Here is a 23,169-nt window from a genome sequence, read left to right as displayed (position 1 = left end):
ACAGATCACTTGAGCACAGGAGTTTGAGACCAGCCTCGGCAATGTGGTGAAACCTTGTCTCTACAAAAAGTATAAAAATTAGCTGGGTATGGTAGCACATGCCTGTATCCTGATTGCTCAAGAGGCTGAAGTGGGAGGATCATTTGAGCCCAGGTGGTTGAGGCTGCAGTGAGCCCTGATTGTAGCATTGCACCCCAGCCTGGGCAACAGAGCAAGATTCTGTCTCAAACAAACAAAAATCATTCATTATAACCAATTGAGACTCATTCCAGGGATAAAAGAATGGTTCAGCTTACACACGTTAATGTGATACATCATCATATCAACATAATAAAGGACAAAAACTATTTGATCATTTTAATTGATGCTGAAAAAGCATTTCATAAAATTCAACATCTCTTCATGATTAAACCCTCAAAAAACTGGGCATAGAATGACATACCTTAACATAATAAAAGACATATATGACAGATCCACAGCTAGTATCATAGTGAAAGAGGAAACATTGAAAGCTTTTCCTGTAAGATCTGGAACATGACTTGGATGTCCACTTTCACCACTGTTATTCAAATAGTACTAAAAGTCCTAGCTAGAGCAGTCAGATGAGAAAAAGAAACAGAGGGCATCCAGGTTGGATGGGAAGGGTCAAATTATCCCTATTTATAGATGGTCAAATTATCCCTATTTACAGATTTATATTTGGAAAAATCCAAAGACTCCACCAAAAAACTATTTAAAATTGATAGATTCAGTAAAGTTGCAGAACATCATATCAGCATACAACAATCAGTAGCATTCCTATACACCAACCATGAAGAATCTGAAAAAGAAATCAAGAAAGTAATCCCATTTATAATAGCTACAAATAAAATTAAATACCTGGGAACGGACTTAACCAAAGAAGTGAAAGATGTCTACAGTAAAAACTATAAAACATTGATGAAAGAAACTGAAGGAAACACAGAATAGAAAGGTATTCCATGTTCATGAATTGAAAGAATCATTATTAAAACAGTTATACTACCCAAAGCAATCTGCAGATTGAATGCAATCCCATCAAAATACCAATGACATTCTTCACAGAAATATTATAGAAAAAAAACTATCCCAAATTTCTATTAAAAGACCCAGAATAGCTTGAGGTATTCTAAGCAAAAAGAACAAAATTGGAGTAATCACATTACCTGATTTCAAATTCTATTACAGAGCTATAGTAACCAAAACAGCATGGTACTGGCATAAAAGTACACACTTAGACCGGTAGAACACAATAGAGAACCAATTCATACATCTACAGTGAGCTCATTTTCTTTTTTTTGTTTTGTTTTTGAGACACAGTCTCACTCTGTTACCCAGGCTGGAATGCAGTGATGCAATCTCAGCTCACTGCAGCCTCCACCTCCCAGGTTCAAGTGATTCTCCTGCCTCAGTCCCCCAAGTAGCTCAGACTTCAGGCATGTACCACCACGCCTAATTTTTTTGTATTTTTAGTAGAGATGAGGTTTCACCATGTTGGCCAGGCTGGTCTTGTAACTCCTGACCTCAGGTGATCCACCCACCTCAGCCTCCCAAAATGCTGGGATTATAGGCATGAGCCACCGCACCCAGCCAGTGAACTCATTTTCAACAAAGATGCCACAAGTATACATTGGGGAAGTTGGATGGTCTATTCAATAAATGATTCTAGGAAAACTGGATATCCTTATATAGAAGAATGAAACTAGACCCCTATCTTTTGCTATAAACAAAAATCAAATCAAAATGGATTAAAGACTTAAATCTAAGATCTCAAACTATGAAACTACTATAAGAAAACACTAGGGAAACTCTCCAGGACATTGCACAGTGCAAAAATTTCTTGATCAATACCCTACAAGCACAGACAACCAAAATGAAAGTGTACAAATGGAATCATGTGCAGTTAAAAAGTGGCACAGCAAAGAAAGCAGTTAACAAACTGAAGAGAAAACCCACAGAATGGGAGAAAATATTTGTAAACTCTCCATCTGACAAGGGATTAAAAACCAGAATATAGAAGGAGCTCAAACAACTCTATAGGGAAAAAAAATCTAATAATTTGATTAAAAATGAGCAAAAGACCTATATAGACAAATACAGATGCCAAAAAAGGCATGTGAAAAGGTACTCATTGTTCATTAGAGAAATACAAATCAAAATTACCATGTATAATCTCACCCCAGTTCAAATGACTTTTATCCAAAAGACAGACAATAACAAATGATGGCAAGGATGTGGAGGAAAGGAAACTTTCATACACTGTTGGTGAGAATATAAATTAGTAAAGCTACTGTAGAGAATAATTTGGAGGTTTTTCAATAAACTAAAAATAGAGCTACCGTCTGATCTAGCAATCCCACTGCTAGGTATATATCCAAAAGAAAGGAAATCTGGATATCAAAGAGATATCTGCACTCCCATGTTTATTGCAGCACCATTCCCAATAACCAAGATTTGGAAGCAACCTAAGTATCCATCAAAAGATGAATGGATAGAGAATATAGCACATATACAAGATGGAACACTATTCAGCCATAAAAATAGAATGAGATCTTGGCCGGGTGCAGTGGCTCAAGCCTGTAATCCCAGCACTGTGGGAGGCCGAGGCGGGTGGATCACGAGGTCAAGAGATCGAGACCATCCTGGTCAACATGGTGAAACCCCGTCTCTACTAAAAATACGAAAAATTAGCTGGGCCTGGTGGTGCACGCCTGTAATCCCAGCGACTCAGGAGGCTGGGGCAGGAGAATTGCCTGAACCCGGGAGGCGGAGGTTGCAGTGAGCCGAGATCGCGCCATTGCACTCCAGCCTGGGTAACAAGAGCGAAACTCCGTCTCAAAAAAAAATAGAATGAGATCCTATCATTTGCACTAACACAGATGGAACTGGAGGTCACTATGTTAAGTGAAATAAACTGTTTACAGGAAGACACACATCATATGTTCTCACTTATTTGTGGGAGCTAAACATTAAAATAATTGAACTCATGGAGATCGAGAGTAGAATGATGGTTACCAGAGGCTTGGAAGGGTAATGGGGGGGTGGTAGTGAAGTGGGATTGGTTGATGGATACAAAAACATAGTTAGAAGGAATGAATAAGATCTAGTGTTTGATAGCACAACAGGGTGACTATAGTCAAGAATAACTGTACATTTTAAAAGAACCAAGAGTATAATTGGATGGTTTGTAACACAACAAATACTTGAGGTGATGGATATCCCATTTACCCTGATGTGATTATTACACATTATATGCCAGTATCAGAGTATCCCATATACCCCATAAATATATATGCCTCATATATACTCACAAGAAAATTTAAAATATATATTTATAGACAGATAGGACTACCATATGATCGAGGGAAAGAAATCTGTATATCAAAGAGGACTACCATATGATCCAGGGAAAGAAATCTGTATATCAAAGAGACATCTAACACACACGTGGTTTACTGTGACACTATTCATTATACCCAAGATAAATAATCAACCTAGGTGTCCAACATATAAATGAATAAAGAAAGGTATATATACACGATGGAATATGGTTCAGCCATTAAAAATGAGATCCTGTCACTTGTAGCAACATGAATGGATCTGGAGGTCATTATGTTAAGTGAAATAAACTGGTAACAGAAAGTTAAACACTACATGCTCTGACTCATGTGGAAGTTCATAAAAGTTCATTTCATACAAGTAAAAGGTAGAACAGAAGATACTAGGTGCTGGGAAAGGGGATGGGGATACAAAGAGTGGTTAAAAGATACAAAATTAGAGCTAGATAGGAGGAATAAGTTGTATAGCAGTGAAAGATAACTATGCTTAACAGTAGTATATACTTTAAAGTAGTTTGGAGGATACTGAATGTTCCCAGTACAAAGAAATTATACATGTTTGAGATTATGGATATGCTAATTACCCTGATCTGTTCACTATACATAAGTGTACACCTTAGCTTTTTTGAAATTCTTGGTTTCAAAACCACATGCTCCTCTTCTCAGGTTTTGTTCACATTCTTTGCTCTACGTGAAATAGCCCTGCCTCATCCTCCACCCATTCTGACACCTATCTGATTAAATCTACTTGATCTCTAAGGCCCAGTTTAAGTCTACTTTCTCCATATAATATTAGACCCTTAGTTCTAGCTCAGGCATGGCATTTTATTCACAGTACTCTATGTAACTTTTATTGAAAAGTAATGTACACACATAAAAATATGTAGATTATAAGTTTACAGCTTCACAAATCTTTACAAAATGAATACCCTCATATTACCAGCATCCAGATTCAGAAATCACACACTGCCATAATCCTGCCTTATATCCTCTTATACTTACTCTCTTTACCAGCACCTAACTTCTGTCCTGCTTTTAATGTCAGAGGCTAGCTTTGTTTTTGAGCATTACATGAATGAAATTATACAATATGCTGTATTTTGTATCTGGCTTTTTTATTCAATATTACATTTGTACAATTTATGCATTTTAGTTTATTCATTCACACTATTTAGCATCCCATTTCTGAATACATACCATAATTTCTTAGTTCATTCTACTGTGTGCAGACATTATCCTTTTTTTCCCTTGTAGTTTTAACTTGCATTTCCCTGATGACTAATAAAGGTGAGTGCCTTTTTCATATGTTCTTGGGCCAATTGGGTACTGTCTTCTGTGGAGAACCTATTTAAGTCTCTGTCCATTTTTCTTACCTCTTCTATACATTCATTAATGGTAGGTTACTATATCTCACTTATTTTCTACTGACACAGATTCTGTAAGAATGTCATACGGTGTATATTACAGCTGCATGTATTTATTAAGATTTTATGCAGAAAATTAAAATTGAGGACTGATCAGTGTTCTTCAGAAGGAACCTTTTGAAAATGTAACAGTGCAACCAGTCAATACTGGTTGCTAGATAGGAGGATGTATGGAGTACTCATTGCGTGAAATTTTGCTTGAGTCATCAGTAAAGAACCACTTACTTAACTACCTTGCAAACCGTCTTTACCTCTCTTCCTTAGTTTTCTCGTCTACAAAATGGTATGATTATATCAGATGACACTAGAGTCTCTTGGCTTTTTTTTTTTTCAGGTATACAGCCTTGTTAAAATTTGAATTTATCCTTTTACTAATGTGATGTCAGAAATGTTCCCAACTATTGCAGAACTAAGTGTAGTAAAATTGATCTGGATGGAAATCAGAGAAGAGAGATGGTTACTCAGGAATTTACTGGGTCAAGGCCCCTTTTTCAATGTTTGTTAATTCTTAATCTGTAGGTAGTTACTGTTGATAATCATAAATCCGAACATTTTATATGCAGTTAATTGAAAACAAAGGAGAACTTAGGTAATCCAAAAATGAAACTATGTATACAAATAGAGCTCATATTATATGCAGAGTATTATCAATATATTTATCACATATATATGTGTCTCCGCTTTAAAAATAACAATCTAAATTCACCAAAAGTGTAGTCATTTTTTAAAAGCCTGAATACAATAAGCAGACAGTCCCAATTTCCCCCTCCACCACACACCTGTCAACTACAAATATTTCTGTCTGTAGGGATTTCCTTACTGTGAATATTTCATATAAATGAAATCATACAATAAAAAAAAGAATAGTCATTTTAGCTGGGCAAGGTGGCTCACTCCTGTAATCCCAGCACTTTGGGAAGCCGAGGTGGGCGGATCACCTGAAGCCAGGAGTTCGAGACCAGCCTAGCCAACGTGACGAAACCCTGTCTCTAGTAAAAATACAAAAAATTAGCCAGGCATGGTGGCAGGCACCTGTAATCCCAGCTACTCCAGAGGCTGAGGCAGGAGAATTGCCTGAACCCAGGGGTAGAGATTGCAGTAAGCTGAGATCACACCACTGCACTCCAGGCTGGGCGACAGAGTGAGACTGTCTGAAAAATAAAGTAAAAATTAAAAAAGAGTAGTCATTTTAAATGGCTTCTGTTAAAATGAGGAGCCATTTAAAATGGCCCATAATAAGAAGCCTTTCTTTAAGATTTACTTTTTACTGAGATTAAAGACGCAAATTTCTTTTTTAAATGTTGAGGATTTATCAGATGACTTCATAAACTATGGGTTTTTAATTAATAATTTATAAACTTCAGGTTGAGATTCTTAACCTGTCAATCACGATTCACCATGACTGAATCTTTTTTATAGGATTATTAACCAAAATGATGGAAAATAAAGGCAAGTTCTGGTTAAGTTGGTCATACATGATAGTTTTTTATATATACATAATTTAACTCTTCTTTAATTTTGAATTCGGCCAGAGTAATCTTTGAGATATATTGTTCATCCTGTAGTTATTACAAAAAATGTATTATTGGTGAGTTTCAATATGATCAGCATATTAGTATGATCCTAGTCTAAGACCAGCTTACTACTAGCAGTACTATCAAAATTGTTAATGCATATTATATTATTGTTCTGCCCAAAACACAGAACACTATGAAAAAGACAAATTTCTTTCTTTTTTTTTTTTTTGGAGACAGTCTCACTCTGTTGCCCAGACTGGAATGCAGTGGCGTGATCTAAGATCACTGCAACCTCCACCTCTTGGGTTCAAGCAAATCTCCTGCCTTAGCCTCCCAAGTAATTGAGACTACTGGTGCCTGCCACCATGCGTGGCTAAATTTTTTTTGTGTTTTTAGTACAGACGGGGTTTCACTATGTTGCCCAGGCTGGTCCTGAACTCCTGAGCTCAGGCAGTCACCCACCTCAGCCTCTCAAAGTGCTAGGATTACAGGCATGAGCCACCAAACCCAACTGAAAAAGACAGATTTCTTTATGGTTAGGGTCAGCCACTTTGAAAGAGTTTTCTCTCCAGAGTATTAAGATCTAATTACTCCTTAAAAGTAAAAGAGAATTTCAATAATTTTTCTGCTTTGTAATGTTCAGGCTAATAAGATATTTGACCGCATTACTTTTACCTCATTTGTCTTTCAGATTATCTACCAAATGTTTGGTTTGATTAATACTTTTAAGGCAGTGTAACTCTACTATGTCTTTGGGACCTCCCAAAATTCCCATATCCTTTATTGTCATTTATAATACATGAATACTAAGACTCACTAAAATAACATTATGGGTCTAGGTAAGTCTTAAGAGGCCTTTTAATAGAAAATTGATCATTCTTAATAAATTATTTTTGTAAATATTAGAAACATTTTACTGATGTAATTTTGATTATGATGTAATTTTGATTATAATATAAGCATTGAGTATGCTATTTTATTTTACTTTAAGTTCTCGGATACATGTGCAGAAAGTGCAGGTTTGTTACATAGGTAAACGTGCCATGTTTGCTACACCCATCAACCCATCACCTAGGTATTAAGCCCTGCATGTGTTAGCTATTTGTCCTAATGCTTTTCCCTCCCATTGCTGCTTCCCAACAGGTCATGGTATGTGTTATTTCCCTCCCCATGTCTGTGCGTTGATATTGTTGAGCTTCCACTTATGAGAACATGCAGTGTTTGGTTTTCTGATCCTGCATTAGTTTGCTGAGGATGATGGCTTCCAGCATCATCCATGTCCCCTGCAAAGGACATTATCTCATTCCTTTTAATGGCTGTGTAGTGTTCCATGGTGTATATGTACCGTATTTTCTTTGCTCAGTCTATCATTGATGGGCATTTGTGTTGGTTCCATGTCTTTGCTATCGTGAATAGTGCTGCAGTAAACATGTATCTTTATAATAGAATGATTTCTATTCCTTTGGGTATATGCCCAGTAATGGAATTTCTGGGTCAAAAGATATTTCTGGTTCTAAATCCTTAAAGAAGCTCTACACTGTCTTCCACAATGGTTGAACTAATTTACATTCCCATGTAAAAGTGTTCCTCTTTCTCCACATCGTCGCCAACATCTTTTGTTTCCTGACTTTTTAATAATTGGCATTCTGATTGGCATGAGATGGTATCTCATTGTGGTTTGCATTTTTGATGTCCATTTCTCTAATGAACAGTAATGTTGAGCTTTTTCCTTAGGTTTATTGGTTGCATAAATGTTTTCTTTTGAGAAGTAGCTGTTCATGTCCTTTGCCCACTTTTTGATGGGGTTGTTTTTATCTTACAATTTTAAGTTCCATGTAAATTCTGAATTTAGACCTTTATCCAATAGGTAGATTGCAAAAATTTTCTCCCAGTCTGTAGGTTGTCTGTTCACTCTGATGATAGTTTCTTTTACTGTGCAGAAGCTTTTTAGTTTAATTAAATCCCAATTGTCAATTTTAGCTTTTGTTCGAATTGCTTGTGGCAATTTCTTCATAAAATCTGTACCCATGCCTATGTCCTAAATGGTATTCCCTAGATTTTCTTCTAGGATTTTATGGTTTTGGGTTTTAAATTGAAGTCTTTAATCCAGCTCAAGTTAATTTGTGTATAAAGTGTAAGGAGGGGGTCCAGTTTCAGTTTTCTGCATATGGCTGGCCAGTTTTCCTAGCACCATTTCTTAAATTGGGAAATCTTTACCCATTGCTTGTTTTTGTAGGGTTTGTCAAAGATCAGATGGTTGCAGATGTGTAGTCTTATTTCAGAAGTCACTATTCTGTTCCATTGGTCTGTCTGTTTTGCTACCAGTACCATGCTGTTTTAGTTACTGTAGCCTTGTAGTACAGTTTGAAGTCAGATAGACTGATGCCTCTGGCTTTGTTCTTTTTGCTTAGGATTGTCTTGGCTATGTGGGGTCTTTTTTGGTTCCATATGAAATATAAAGTAGTTTTTTCTAATTCTGTGAGTCAGTGGTAGTTTGATGGGAATAGCAGTTAATCTGTAAATTATTTTAGGCAGTACGGCCATTTTCATGATATTGATTCTTCCTATCCATGAGGATGGAATGTCTTTCCATTTGCCTGTGTCCTCTGTTTTTCCTTGAGCAGTGGTCTGTAGTTCTTGAAGAGGTCCTTCACTTTCCTTGTTAGCTGTATTCCTACGTATTTTATTCTGTATAGTAAATGTAAATGGGAGTTCATTCATGATTTGGCTGTCTGCTTGTCTGTTGTTGGTGTATAGGAATGCTTGTGATTTTAACACATTGATTTTGTATCCTGAGACTTTGCTGAAGTTGCTTATCAGCTTAAAGAGTTTTTGGGCTGAGATGATGGGGTTTTCTAAATATAGGATCAGGTCATCTGCAAACAAACAATTAGACTTTCTTCCTAATTAAATGTCCTTTATTTCTTTCTCTTGCCTGATTGCCCAGGCCAGAACTGCCAGTACTATTTGAATTGGAGTGGTGAGAGAAGACAGTCCTTGCCTTGTACCGGTTTTCAAAGGGAATGCTTCCCATTCAGTATGACATTGGCTGTGTTTGTCATAAATAGCTCTTATTATTAAGATATGTTCCTTAATACCTAGTTTATTGAGAGTTTCTAACCTAAAGGGATGTTGAATTTTATCGAAAGCATTTTCTGCATCTATTGAGTTACTCATGTGTTTTTTATTCATTGGTTCTGTTTTTCTGAAGAATTACATTTATTGATTTGTGTATGTTGAACCAGCCTTGCTTCCCAGGGATGAAGCTGACTTGATCATGGCGGATACGATTTTTGATGTGCTGCTGGATTCAGTTTGCCAGTATTTTATTGAAGATTTTGGCATTGATGTTCATCAGGGATGTTGGTCTGAAGTTTCTTTGTTGTGTCTCTGCTAGTTTTTGGTATCAGGATGATGCTGGCTTCATAAAAGGAGTTAGGGAAGAGTCCTTCCTTTTCACTTATTTGGAATAGTTTCAGAAGGAATGGTACCGGCTCCTGTGGTATAATTTGGCTGTAAATCCATCTGGTCCTGGGCTTTTTTTGTTTGGTAGGTTATTTATCATTGCCACAATTTCAGAAGCTGTTATTGGTCTATTCAAAGATTCGACTTCTGCCTGGTTTCGTCTTGGGAGGGTGTATGTGTCCAGGAATTTATCCATTTCTTCTAGATTTTCTAGTTTATTTGCATGGAGTTATTTATAGTATTCTCTGATAGTAGTTGTATTTCTGTGGGGTCAGTGGAGTATCCCGTTTTTTTTTTTATGTATATTTTATTGCACTTTAAGTTTTGGGGTACATGTGAAGAACATGCAGGATTGTTGCATAGGTACATAAATGGCAATATGGTTTGCTGCCTTTCTCCCCATGTTATCCCTCCCAACTCCCCAGCCCCTGGTGTCCCTCCCCTGTTTCCACGCCCCCCTAGACCTCATTGTGTGATGCTCCCCTCCCTATGTCCATGTGTTCTCCTTGTTCAACACCCGCCGGTAAGTGAGAACATGCAGTGTTTGATTTTCTGTTCTTGTGTCAGTTTGCTGAGAATGATGCTTTCCAGGCTCATCCATGTTCTTACCAAGGACATGAACTCATAGTTTTTGATGGCTGCATAGTATTCCATGATGTATATGTGCCACATTTTCCCTGACCATTCTATCATCAATGGTCATTTGGGTTGGTTCCAAATCTGCTATTGTAAACAGTGCTGCAATGAACATTCGTGTGTGTGTGTCCTTATAGTAGAACAATTTATAATCCTTTGGATATATACCCAGTAATGGGATTGCTGGGTCAAATGGAATTTCTATTTCTAAGTCCTTGAGGAATCACCACACTGTCTTCCGCAATGGTTGAACTAATTTACACTCCCACCAACAGTGTAAAAGTGTTCCTATTTCTCCACATCCTCTCCAGCGTCTCTTGTCTCCAGATTTTTTAATGATCGCCACTCCAACTGGCATGAGATGGTATCTCAGTGTAGTTTTGGTTTGCATTTCTCTAATGACCAGTGACGATGAGCATTTTTTCATATGTTTGTTGGCCTCATATATGTCTTCTTTGGTAAAGTGTCTGTTCATATCCTTCGCCCACTTTTGAATGGGCTTTTTTCTTGTAAATCTGTTTTAGTTCTTTGTAGATTCTGTATATCAGCCCTTTGTCAGATGGGTAGATTGCAAAAAATTTTTCCTATTCTCTTGGTTGCTGATTCACTCTAATGATTGTTTCTTTTGCTGTGCAGAAGCTCTGAGTTTAATTAGGTCCCATTTGTCTATTTTGGCTTTTGTTGCCAGTGCTTTTGGTGTCTTAGTCATGAAGTCTTTGCCTATGCCTGTGTCCTGAGGGGTTTTTCATAGGTTTTCTTCTCGGGTTTTTATGGTGTTATGTCTTTTGTTTAAGTCTTTAATCCACCTGGAGTTAATTTTAGTGTAACATGTCAGGAAGGGGTCCACTTTCTGCTTTCTGTACATGGCTGGCCAGTTTTCCCAACACCATTTATTAAACAGCGAATCCTTTCCCCATTGCTTGTATTTGTCAGGTTTGTCAAAGATCAGATAGTTGTAGATGTGTGTTGTTGCCTCCGAGGCCTCTGTTCTGTTCCATTGGTCTATATCTCTATTTTGGTACCGGTACCATGCTATTTTGTTTATGGTAGCCTTGTAGTATAGTTTGAAGTCCAGTAGTGTGATGCCTCCAGCTTTGTTCTTTTTGCTTAGGATTGACTTGACTATGCGGGCTCTCTTTTGGTTCCATATGAAGTTTAAGGTGGTTTTTTCCAGCTCTCTGAAGAAGGTCATTGGTAGCTTGATGAGGATAGCGTTGAATCTGTAAATTACTTTGGGCAGTATGGCCATTTTCACGATATTGATTCTTCCTAACCATGAGCATGGAATGTTTCTCCATCTGTTTGTATCCTCTCTTATTTCGTTGAGCAGTGGTTTGTAGTTCTCCTTGAAGAGGTCCTTTACATTCTTTGTTAGTTGGATTCCTAGGTGTTTTATTCTCTTTGTAGCAATTGTGAATGGCAGTTCGTTCTCGATTTGGCTCTCTTTAAGTCTGATACTGGTGTATGGGAATGCTTGAGATTTTTGCACATTGATTTTGTATCCTGAGACTTTGGTGAAGTTGCTTATCAGTTTCAGGAGATTTTGGGCTGAGACGATGGGGTCTTCTAAATATACAATCATGTCATCTGCAAATAGAGACGATTTGATGTCCTCTTTTCCTAACTGAATAACTTTATTTCTTTGTCTTGCCTGATTGCTCTGGCTAGAACTTCCAATAGTGTATTGAATAGGAATGGTGAGAGAGGGCATCCTTGTCTTGTGCCAGTTTTCAAAGGGAATGCTTCCAGGTTTTGCCCATTCAGTATGATACTGGCTGTGGGTTTGTCGTAAATAGATTTTATTATTTTGAAATACGATCCATCAATCCTAGATTATTGAGAGTTTTTAGCATAAAAGGCTGTTGAATTTTGTCGAAGGCCTTCTCTGCATCAATTGAGATAATCATTTGGTTTTTATCTTTGGTTCTGTTTATGTGGTGAATTATGTTTATAGACTTGTGTATGTTGAACCAGCCTTGCATTCCCAGGATGAAGCCTACTTGATCGTGATGGATAAGCTTTTTGATGTGCTGTTGTGATGGGTTTACCAGTATTTTATTGAATATTTTTGTATCTATTTTCATCATGGATATTGGCCTGAAGTTTTCTTTTCTTATTGAGCCCTGTATCATTTTTTATTGTGTCTATTTGATTATTCATTCAGTATGCTTTTAGTTATTAATAATAAAAATACCTCATCTATTAAATAAAGGGATTAGTACACTTTTCTGTGCAAGTCCCTCATGTATAAAGTATGTTTAATAAAACTACCTGTCTTAAGGTTGTTGAGAAGATTAAATGGTTTAAGACAAAGAAAGCACTCAAAAAATGTCAGGTATGGTTAGGTATCCCACAAGTATATTTTGCCATAAGTCTGTTGTTATTCATTGTTTATATTTTTGTACCATTAAACAATGTTTACCTTTAACTTGTACAATTAAATTTGTAAATGGCATGAATGAATATTAAAGACTGAATTGTTACCATGGATTTTGAGTGATGTGTTCATAGTCATATTGAATATTAGATTTAATTTCAGGCTTGAAAACATACTTTTAAATAGCAAGAAAAAAAAAGCAATGATCTCATTTTTAAAATGACGTCAGTGTGTTAGTGAGTGTGTGAACAGAACATTCTCTGTTCCTCGCCCTTTTTGGAGTCTCGCGTAAGTATCATCTACTGCTGAGTTAAGAGTTAACTGACACCATATCTTGCTTGGTTAATCTGCAGTTAAAGTTATAAAGCAGGAAAATAAGATGTAAACCTAACCCAGATCTCCACATGGCCTGGAATTACCTATGGTTTATTATATAGCACAAAAGTATGAATAAATAAGTAAACACTTACTAAATTCGACTTTTTCAAGAATCATTGAATATCTAGATTCTTCTTAATGGGAAAAGGGACCCTATTGGAATTCTTTTTCTTTAAAAATTATAACCACTGAAAATTGGCTAGACCAGCTCACAATAAAGAGTCCTCCCCATCAGAGAAGCGTTGGTGAAGTAACCCATCCTTTAGGAGTATGACCATTTCTACATCTGGCAGGAAGTTGAACAATACAACTTCTTGATTTTTTTTTTTTTTTTGATTCTAACATTTCACAAAATTAAAGAAATTGAGAACCTATTCTAGATATTGTTTTGTTTTTACATTGACACTTTCTTTATTTTCTGTTTGACATGGTTACCAAAGCATAAAGTTTTGAATCCTCGGCAGTTTTCTGACCTGATTCAGGAGGAATAATTTCAGCTATTTATATGTCTATAAAGTACTTTTAGTATTTATCCACCAGAGTATTTGACAATGAGGTGGTTGTAATTTATCCTTCCAAAAAGTAGAATAGGTATCAAAAGCCAGATGGAATTGGATGATTTTGTGAAATAACCACACAATATAAATTGTATTTGAAAAACAAATTTGGCATTGGTCATCTTGATACTGAGAAAGACAAGAAGCTTTTTATCTGAGGAACGTGAGCTCTTTTAAATTGTCAGGCCCAGTGGGGCATTAAAATGTGAAAGTAGTCATGTCTCACTCCCTTTCTTGAGCTAAGTAATCTGCCTGTTGTATGGACTTTATACCAAGTAGCCATAAATTAACCTAACCATGCCAGATGCTGGGCACCATAACTCAGACCCTATAGTTCAACAGTGTAGAGCCAATTACTAATCACTCATTTCTGTATACCAGTGAGAATTCCTGAGAAACAGTTTTTATAATTGCCCCCTCTCCTAATTTGTCCTGTTTTCTTTAAAAAACATGAGCCTCTCCTTTCTTCTCTGGAGCACTTCTCAGCATTTACCAGCCTGCAGTCCTCAACCTTGACCCAGATAAACTCGCTATATTAATTTTGCTCACTTTATTTCTTTAGGTCAATGATACTTAACATTACTTCTTTTGCCAACCTTTCTCCTACCCAGCTTCTGTCAAAGTAAAAAATGTTGGTATACTAATGTAATGAAAAAAAAAATCAAAATCTGAAACACCGAGGGAGAACAGAGCAGTTATCTTATCTCTGAAATGTCTCATTACACTGCTTCTCTTTATTTGATTTCAGTTTTTTAAGCCCATCTTTGCCAGTGCTGTCTTAGGAGCCAGGGACGCAATGTTTCTTCTTTGCTTTCTTTTTTTTCTTAGGTCTTTTGTTTCTTTAATGTTTATGACAGTTTTTCTAATTTTCTTTTTGTGCTGGTTTGAACCATAAAGAACTAATTTAACTTGCTTCTGAAATTGATTTGATGCAACTCATTTTCATTGTTAGCACCCAAAAATAGTTACCTCTTCACTTTGTACCTTGAACCTTGCAAGACCCCTGAGCCCTCAAAGTATCAAATTTAGTCTCAATTTAAATATGAGGCTGCTAATACTTCCCGTATAGGAAACTTTCAGTACACGTTAGTCCCCTTTCTCTTCCTGCTCTTCAGCATTGTTGGTGATGTTTTTGCTGGGCTGCTCCTTGCCTTTTAACCCCCAATGGTATGCAGGATTTGTTTTGGGAATAGGGAAGGGACAGACAAGGGAAATACCATTGTCTCCAGACCTACACTTACTCTTTTTGTATTAAGGCTCCCAGGGGTCTTTGCCTCCTCCTGAATCTCTCCCAACTTAATTTCTTGAGCTCAGGTCACTTGAGGCATATTGTCAGAACATTCAGCAATCTACAAAAAGACCCAAGTCCCGATTTCCATTACACCCTGCCCACCATGTGTCCCAGTTATTTCCATTTCTTTTCTGCATGATTTCACCAAGAAGCTGTCCTGGTTGATGCTAAATGAGAGATGAGGCAGAGACAAAGGGAATTCCTCTGGCTTCCTCTTCATTCATATTTCACAGGTAGTGGTTCTTCCAAAGGCCTTGGTGGCCAGAATGAGGTGTGGCCTTGGTCTGCTGCTGAACTGGTAGAGGATTGACACTTTACCTATGACTAGCAGCTCTAGAGAAAAACAGAACACCTGATTCCAGTAGTGGTTAAGACTTGGTGTGTCTCTTGATCCCACTTGAAGTTACTGTCTTAGAAAGTAACATTTTTTTCTGGCAGTACTAGGGCTGGTGGGGATAGAAGGAAGAACACTAGGACCTTTAGAACTTCTCCCTGTCCTCTGTTTTTTCTCTTATCAGTAAAATGAGAGTGTTGGTGTATTCCTAGGGTCCCTTTTAGTTCAAACATATCACATTTCTAAATTTTAAACCATCTAATAGTGTTATCTCTGTCTGATGTGCATGGTATGTATATTGGAAATTATCCCAGTGTAAGCCTGATACATACGGGGAAACTTACAGCCCTACCGGCAGAACTGGATATGTTCATTTATGAGTGCTGGTTGGCGTTGTAATTAGAAAACTTTGTACCAACATTATAACTTACTGCAAGATTTGTGAATGTTATTGAAAGCATGACTTTATATCCTGAGGGTGAAGCCAGTTAACTAAACCTGAGTTAACATGCATCGCCAAAGAGTGAAGATCATAGACGTTGTGGTAAATGACTTGAAAAATTCTTTGCTTCACTTTGTCAAAAGGATCAAACTGTATTGAAATAGCACTCCCTGTGATATAATTCTGAATTCTATCTAAATTGGCCTTTCCTTCTTTTGCAGGAGCTATTGTGACAATCTTGGTTACCATCCATTAAGTGCTGCTGATTTTGGAAAGATCATGAAAAACGTCTTTCCAAATATGAAGGCACGTCGTTTGGGCACAAGAGGCAAATCTAAATATCCTTTACCAGAATGGTTTTAGTAACATCTCTATGTTCTCACTTGTAAGAACATCTGTTGTAGTTAAACTGGCAACTTTATTTAGAAATAAATTAACAAATAAAAGTAACCCAAAAACATTTAGTAGAATTGCAAATGTAACTTTCACAGGTATTTATCACACTGTGAGAGAAATAGCAAATAATGGGTTTATTCATATATTAAGATTATGATTGATTTTACCTTACTCTATCAATGTAAAGTATTATTAATGGTCTGATCTCCTTTGTTTTAACAGTAAGAAGTTTTGAGGCCTGCCATATGTTCAGTATTTATATGAATAAAAGTAGAGAAAGATGCTAGCTTATTTTCTTTTCTTCTTTCAGTTTAGAAACATATGGGATCTCCTTAGCAAAAAAAAAAGAAAAAAAAAAAAATCAAAAAATTTTCTCATGGAACTGTAACGGAAACACTAAACTTTCAGTGCAAATAGTTTTCAGCCATCCATTTAAAGCCTGTATTAAAATTACAGCCAGAGTATAGAAAAGGTCCTTCTTGTGATGGAGGAATACTTAGGAGCAAACAGAAGTAAGGAAATTAAAATTAAGAATTCATTATAGTTCCTTCTCCTCTTAGAAGAAGATTGTAAAATAGAGGGTCTCTGTATCATATTAGATTACATTCATTTTCTCCTTCCATAGCTCTTGTTCTTTTTTTCAGAGCATAAAATTAACCACTATGGAGGAGATGAGAAGAAGGGGAAGGGAAGAAACTTACTTTTCTAAAATGGTTACAGGGGTTCTCTAACCACTTGTTGCATGACCTATTCTTGCTTCCCAAATGCAAACAGAAATGTTTTGATGTGTCTTTGGCGTGTTACAGGCGATAATCCTGTATGTTTCAGTGGAAAAAGAGAAATGAAAAGGTTAAAGCCCTTGTGACACTCTTAAGAGTTGTTTTTGTCCCAGTGCCCTGGGCTAAAGTTTCCCTTCCCTGTGCCAGGTTTCCATCTGGCTATTCCTTTCCTTCTGACCTGTTTGTTACTGGTGGCTGGCACAGCATATTAGGAACATTTATTCATAAAATTTATAACAGATGAGAATCCTTTCATTTAAGACAGTAGTATTTAACATTCTAAAAGCGTATTTCAGTTTCAAAAGAGTACAAGTGTCCCAAGTTTTTAATATTAAGGTTATTCTTACTGAAGAGTTCAGAAAGCAGATGTTATCTCATGTTGATTTTATTCTCATTTCATATATGGTTAATTCTAAAGTACAATCTGTATAAGAAATTCATTTAATTTCACATATTTAGACCTTAACTGTTTGTTACATATTGCTACAGTGGACTAAGAAAAAAAGCTTTTGTTCATATGCCAACACTGCCCAACCTTGACTTTCACAAAACTGGAGACGGGGTAAGAATTCAGCCTTTTCTTTTTAATAAGTAAAACTGTACCTTTATATCAACACTGAAATGTATCCTGCAAAGTCTCATTTGGTTAAGACCACAGACTGTGCCTTTTACAATTTAAGTAAGCCAAAAAAAAAAAATATATATATATATATATATATATATATATATATCCCACAGTGGCTGAAACGTCAACATGAAATTTGGGGGAACAAAGTTTCGAAGTTACTGATTTCTCATATTTCCTTAATATATTTTGGACTGTGTGTGTGTGTGTGTGTGTGTGTGTGTGTGTGTGTGTGTGTTGTAGTAAAGAGGAAAAAGTCAATCATAGTGTAATATGTTTTATAGGAATTTTTTAGAAAAAATATATGGCTATTGGCATAGTTTTATTTATGTTAGGAAGATTCAAAGTATCTATCAGTCTTCATATATGTTCAAAAACCATTTAAAATGTTATATTCGCAAGGCTGCTGACTGCTGTGCCCTAGTGGGTATGAGTCTCTTATTTGCAAACCTCTTATATGTCTGCCAGTGGGTCAGTTCATACTGCTTTAACCCATAGATTCAGATTATATCTTCTAATTAAGAATACCTATCTTCAATGTGCTTCAATTTAATTTCTCTCGTATTTTACAAGTTAACTTTTCCTTTTTTCTTTGCTTAGTTGGAAGGAGCCGAACCTTCTGGGCAGCTTCAAAATGTAGATGAAGAAGTTATCTCTTCTGCTTGCCGTCTTGTGTGTGAATGGGCCCAGAAAGTGTTAAGCCAACCATTTGACAACATCTTGGAATTAGCCCGCTTCCTTGTAAAAAGTCACTATATAGGCACCAAGTCAATGGCAGCTCTAACTGTAATGGCAGCAGCACCAGCAGGTACGACATTACTATAAACAAGCTAACAACGGACAGAGGTATTATATTTAGAACTGGTAGCAGAAGAAGAGTTAGATCAAAGAACTTCATCTTTTAGTACTTCTATGAGTTCCTTCTTACTCCACTTAACACTAAATTCAGGTGGGTTTGTTGAGCCAACAAAATAATAATCTTTTCATTATAACATAGCTTAATGCTATGTTTCTGTATATTGCTTTGCTGGCATATGAAACTAGATCCTGCAGCTGACATGTTATTAATATTTCTATTTTTACATTTATAGGATGTGTTTATATGTACTTTTATTTGTACGTATATGTATATGTGTATCTAAATTAATAAAATATTAGAAGTAAAATAAGATTCAATTTTAAAATTACTTGTTCATTTCCTATTCCAGAAACTAATGCTTAGAAATAAAAAAATTTTTAGACACTGTGAGAGGTAACTTGGTCTCATAAAAAAAAAAAAGAAAACTGTAAGAAGCCTTACTATAAAATAACAAGAGTGATATTTTTTAATATGCATTCATATGACTATTTTTATTCAAAGAGGAATTTTTGGAATCGACAGTTTTGGGAATTGACAGTCTTGTTAGAATGATTTCTTCCTAAATTAATAGTTATGTAAAATATCAGTTCTGATGAATTTTTTAAAATATCTTACTTCAGTTATATCTTATAAACCTAAAGTAGAGTGAATAAATTATCATTCTAGAAAATTGTGATTTCTATTAAAAATAGAGTGATACGGTGATCTAAGACTTATTTTTCCAAGGACAGTCCTTCTAAGTGTTAATTCTAAATATTTTTAAACCTACAATAGATTTATCCTGGCCAGAACTGTAGTCTCTTAATTAACTTCACTTCTTTTTTTAGTGTTTTTTACATATTAATAATGACTCCATTTTCTTCTAGTTTACATTTAGTATGTGGTGGAGGGGTGTGTATAACCTCTCATTTTGTGATCAATTGAAGATCCATTTCAGAAAAAAATGTGTCATATAGTTTTTCCTGTCTACAGGTAAACTGTATGACCTAAATCTGCTTATTCATTGTACTGACAAGCAGGAGAATGCTTGACCAGCCTTATCGAGCTAAACAGCTCATATATGTTACCTCATTTAATTCCCCCAGCAGTCCTGTGAGATAGGTGATATTTATTCCCAATTTATAGACTTGGGGAGGTCAATAAACTAATCAATGGGCATGTAAGTAGTGGAGCCAGGATTTGAATCCTAAGTTGTCTGTCTCAAAAGCCCAAGTTCACTCACTTATATCATAATGGCATATGGTAGAATGAGCTTGAAAAGGAGCGAACCCTTCAATTTGCTCTGTTCTCTCCTACCCCAGCCAATACCTAGAAGAGCACTTCAACAGATGGAGGATTTAGGAGGTATCATGGGGAACAGAAACATCTCTTCCCTATTTCTCACAATATTCACAAAGTCTAACTGAGGAAAATGTTGAATGAATTAATTTTTAAGGTATAAGTGTAAATAATGGTGTAAGTTTTTTAACAAAAGTACTAAAAGTTACATATATAAAGAACAGTTTTCTTTTCCCTTTTTGAAAGCAATCAGCCTGAGAGGATAAACACTTGACCAACTGTATCATTACTGAAAACATTTTTAGAATGTCTCTTAAAATTTTAATCTCAGCCCTTACTACATTTTTCAAAAAGACCTTTGATAGTAGACTAATTTCCATCCTTTGAAGGTGAATTTGGTTTTTTATAGTCTCCATATTAAGAACAGGTTGTGTTACAAATGTCCTTTTGTAAGTCAGCTGCTTGGAACTCATTCCTGTCTAAAAACCCTGGCAGGAAGGATAAGATAGCCAAGCTGTGAGCCATTGGCTGAGGCTCGGGGCCTGGAAGGGGCAAAACAATTGGAGTTGGATTTGAGTGGAAAAATCGTGATTTTTTTTTAAGGGGTTAGGGGTTCAACAGATCCTCATCATTATTGAGTGTGGGGAGAGAGTTATAGCCTCTTAGTTCTCTATTTCCTGCTCCCCACATCAAGTTGTTGTTAACCAGAATGATGAAAAGCAGAAACTGGGATGGGGAAAAGAAAAGCGGCAAGGTGTACCAGCAGGATAGTTGTTCCTCCCCTTTCTTCTTACTATAAAATAACAAGAGTAGTCATTGTTTTTACTACGCACAACTTACTTTCTAATGATCTCAATGCCACACCCTAAATCTGAAAAGAGCTTCCTAAAATTTTTATATAATTTTTCTTAAAATTTATAATTTCCTTATTTTGTCTACTTTTTTTCAATGTTTATCTTACTACTGTTTTAAAGGTTTTCTCAGTGACACTTTTTGGAAATATCTTAACCTTAGTCTTATTAAGAAATTCGGCTTCTTAATTTCTTCTAGGTCATACTGGAATAATTGTATAGTAGCAATAAAATAATAGTGCCTATTTCCATGAATTTCTGGTAGGATTAAAAACTTGTTCTCTCCATACAATTTTTTTCCAAGATGTGGAGTGGCTTCAGCAAATATTTATTGAATTATTGAATGCCCCTCATGGGCTAAATATTAAAATCATGAAAATGCATGAACTTCTGATTAGAAATGGGGGGAGGGAAATTTACTGACCTTTGAGAAAAAGTAAAAATGCTGTGTTGGCATTTATCTTAGCTTCTTCACATTTATGACATAGCTACTGTTTTTTAAATCCTGTTGTTTGTTAACTGAAACTATCACCTTAGTTGAACCATATTGTAAAATGACAAAGCTATATTGACAATTGTTTATAAATTCAAAGTCTAATACTTGATGCTTTATAAAGAAATTGAGTTAAAATTTGCTGTTTTGGTTGCTTTGTCCAGTAGATGGCTACATTTTCAAAGAAATTCAAAGGAACCTGCATGCTATAAAGGAGAGTATTTATTTTAGCTTTCCTTTCTGTTTATTTTCAGGAATTAAAGGAATTACCCAGCCTTCTGCTTTTATACCTACAGCTGAAAGTAATTCCTTTCAGCCTCAGGTGAAGACTTTGCCATCTCCAATTGATGCTAAACAGCAGTTGCAACGGAAAATCCAAAAGAAGCAGCAAGAGCAGAAACTACAATCCCCTTTGCCAGGAGAATCCTCAGCAAAAAAATCAGAAAGTGCTGCAAGCAATGGAGTAACTAATATTCCTAATGGAAATCCTTCAATCCTTTCTCCTCAACCTATTGGTATCGTTGTGGCAGCTGTCCCTAGTCCCATTCCGGTAATATAATTAAATAGTATTTGGCCTTATTGGGATTGTGGGAAATCAATTGTTTACTTAAAAGTGGCAGATGAGGGACTCCATGTTTGGATCACCTTCCATGAACACTCTCTTCGTGGAAGCTGTTTTTCTCTCTCCTGGATTTCCCCTCTGGGGTCCCCTTCCACACACTCTCGTGGAAGCCTGTATTCTCCTCCTAAACTCCATCTCTCTCTATTCCCTTCCACTCTGTGGAAGCTGCTTTCCTCTCCTGGATTCCATCTTTCTGGATTCTCTCACTCAGTGTGAGAGTTAGCTGTTTCTCTCCCTAAATAAATGGCTTTCTACAAACAAAAAGTGGCAGATGAAAAGAAGGCAAGTATAGGTTTAGCCACAGACTGGTTTTGTGACCACAGGCAGATTCCCCATCAGTTAGTTGTCTCTTATTCAGGATGTATGCTGTTGATTACAAAGTGAGCTATGAAACATTATTGAAAATATTAAGATCCAAGACATGCAAAGTATGCACATAACCACTCAGAGCTTTATGTAATAGTGAGTCATTTTCCCATTTTCAGAGTTGTTTCATCCCTGGCCAGGCCAAGATAATTTTTTTTTTTTTTTAGACAGAGCCTGCTCTGTCATCTAGGCTGGAGTGCAGTATTGCAGTCTCAGCCCACTGCAGCCTCTACCTCCTGGGTTCAAACCATTCTTCTGCCTCAGCCTCCCATGTAACTGGGATTGTAGGCACCTGCCACCACACCTAGCTAATTTTTGTATTTTGTATTTTTAGTTGGCCAGGCTGGTCCTGAACTCATGACCTCAAGTGATCCACCCACCTTGGCCTTCCAAAGTGCTGGGATTACAAGGGTGAGCTACTGCATCCAGCCAAGCCAAGATAATTTAATTGCAAACTTTTTTTTTTTATTTAAATGCTTTTCTTTTTAACATTCAGATGGGGCAAAATTATAATATGTACTGATAACATTTAAATGTAGGCCTACCTGTGGCTTGCCAGATACAGAACTAGAACCTTGGCCAAGTTCTTTAGCTAGCCAGTTTGTTTCCTTATCTACAAATAGAGGTTAATAGTCTTCTTCTTTACTATCTCACACAACTGAGGTTATGATGAAGGAACTTTTAAAATGAGAGTACATCATGCCATAGTAAGTTGGTACTTTATGTTATTATTGATAATAATATTTAAGAGATATTTTATCTTGTTTTTCTTTTTCCTATTATTACCATCATCATGTCATTAAAACATGAAATACCTGGTAACTGCACTATTCACTGTAGGGCAAACTGGGGTACATACTACTTTTATCTCATATGCAGTGGTTTAGTTACAGACGTTTAAGGTAGACACATTTTAAGACAGTTTCCCCTCAGTGAGCCATCTTTGCATAGATTCTGGTAGGTAACCTTTATAGTTGTATGTTTTTCAAGATTTTATGTCTTCTTCCTATAATTCCCTTTAATCATTGTTTCAGGAAATATTCATCACACTTGTGAAGCTTTTCATCTTGTTAGCTGAAAAGTGACTTAATGGTTTTTTTTGTTTTTTTTTTCTTTTTTTTTT

The 23,169-nt window shown here is 36.2% G+C and overlaps 1 protein-coding gene across 1 annotated transcript in view; it reads left to right on the top strand.

The window, feature by feature from the left end:
- Positions 1–23,169, top strand: part of RFX7 (regulatory factor X7) — a 158,066-nt gene that overhangs the window by 128,294 nt on the left and 6,603 nt on the right. Inside the window, exons 6-9 of the mRNA XM_017543383.2 lie at positions 15,999–16,115; positions 17,430–17,514; positions 18,178–18,385; positions 21,313–21,608. Of these exons, the coding sequence (XP_017398872.1) occupies positions 15,999–16,115; positions 17,430–17,514; positions 18,178–18,385; positions 21,313–21,608 (706 nt within the window). The remainder of the gene's footprint in view (positions 1–15,998; positions 16,116–17,429; positions 17,515–18,177; positions 18,386–21,312; positions 21,609–23,169) is intronic.

The sequence above is a fragment of the Cebus imitator genome, unplaced genomic scaffold (genome assembly GCF_001604975.1).
Source record: "Cebus imitator isolate Cc_AM_T3 unplaced genomic scaffold, Cebus_imitator-1.0 Scaffold154, whole genome shotgun sequence".
Lineage (NCBI taxonomy): Eukaryota > Metazoa > Chordata > Mammalia > Primates > Cebidae > Cebus > Cebus imitator.
This window is presented reverse-complemented; position numbering and strand designations above follow the sequence as displayed.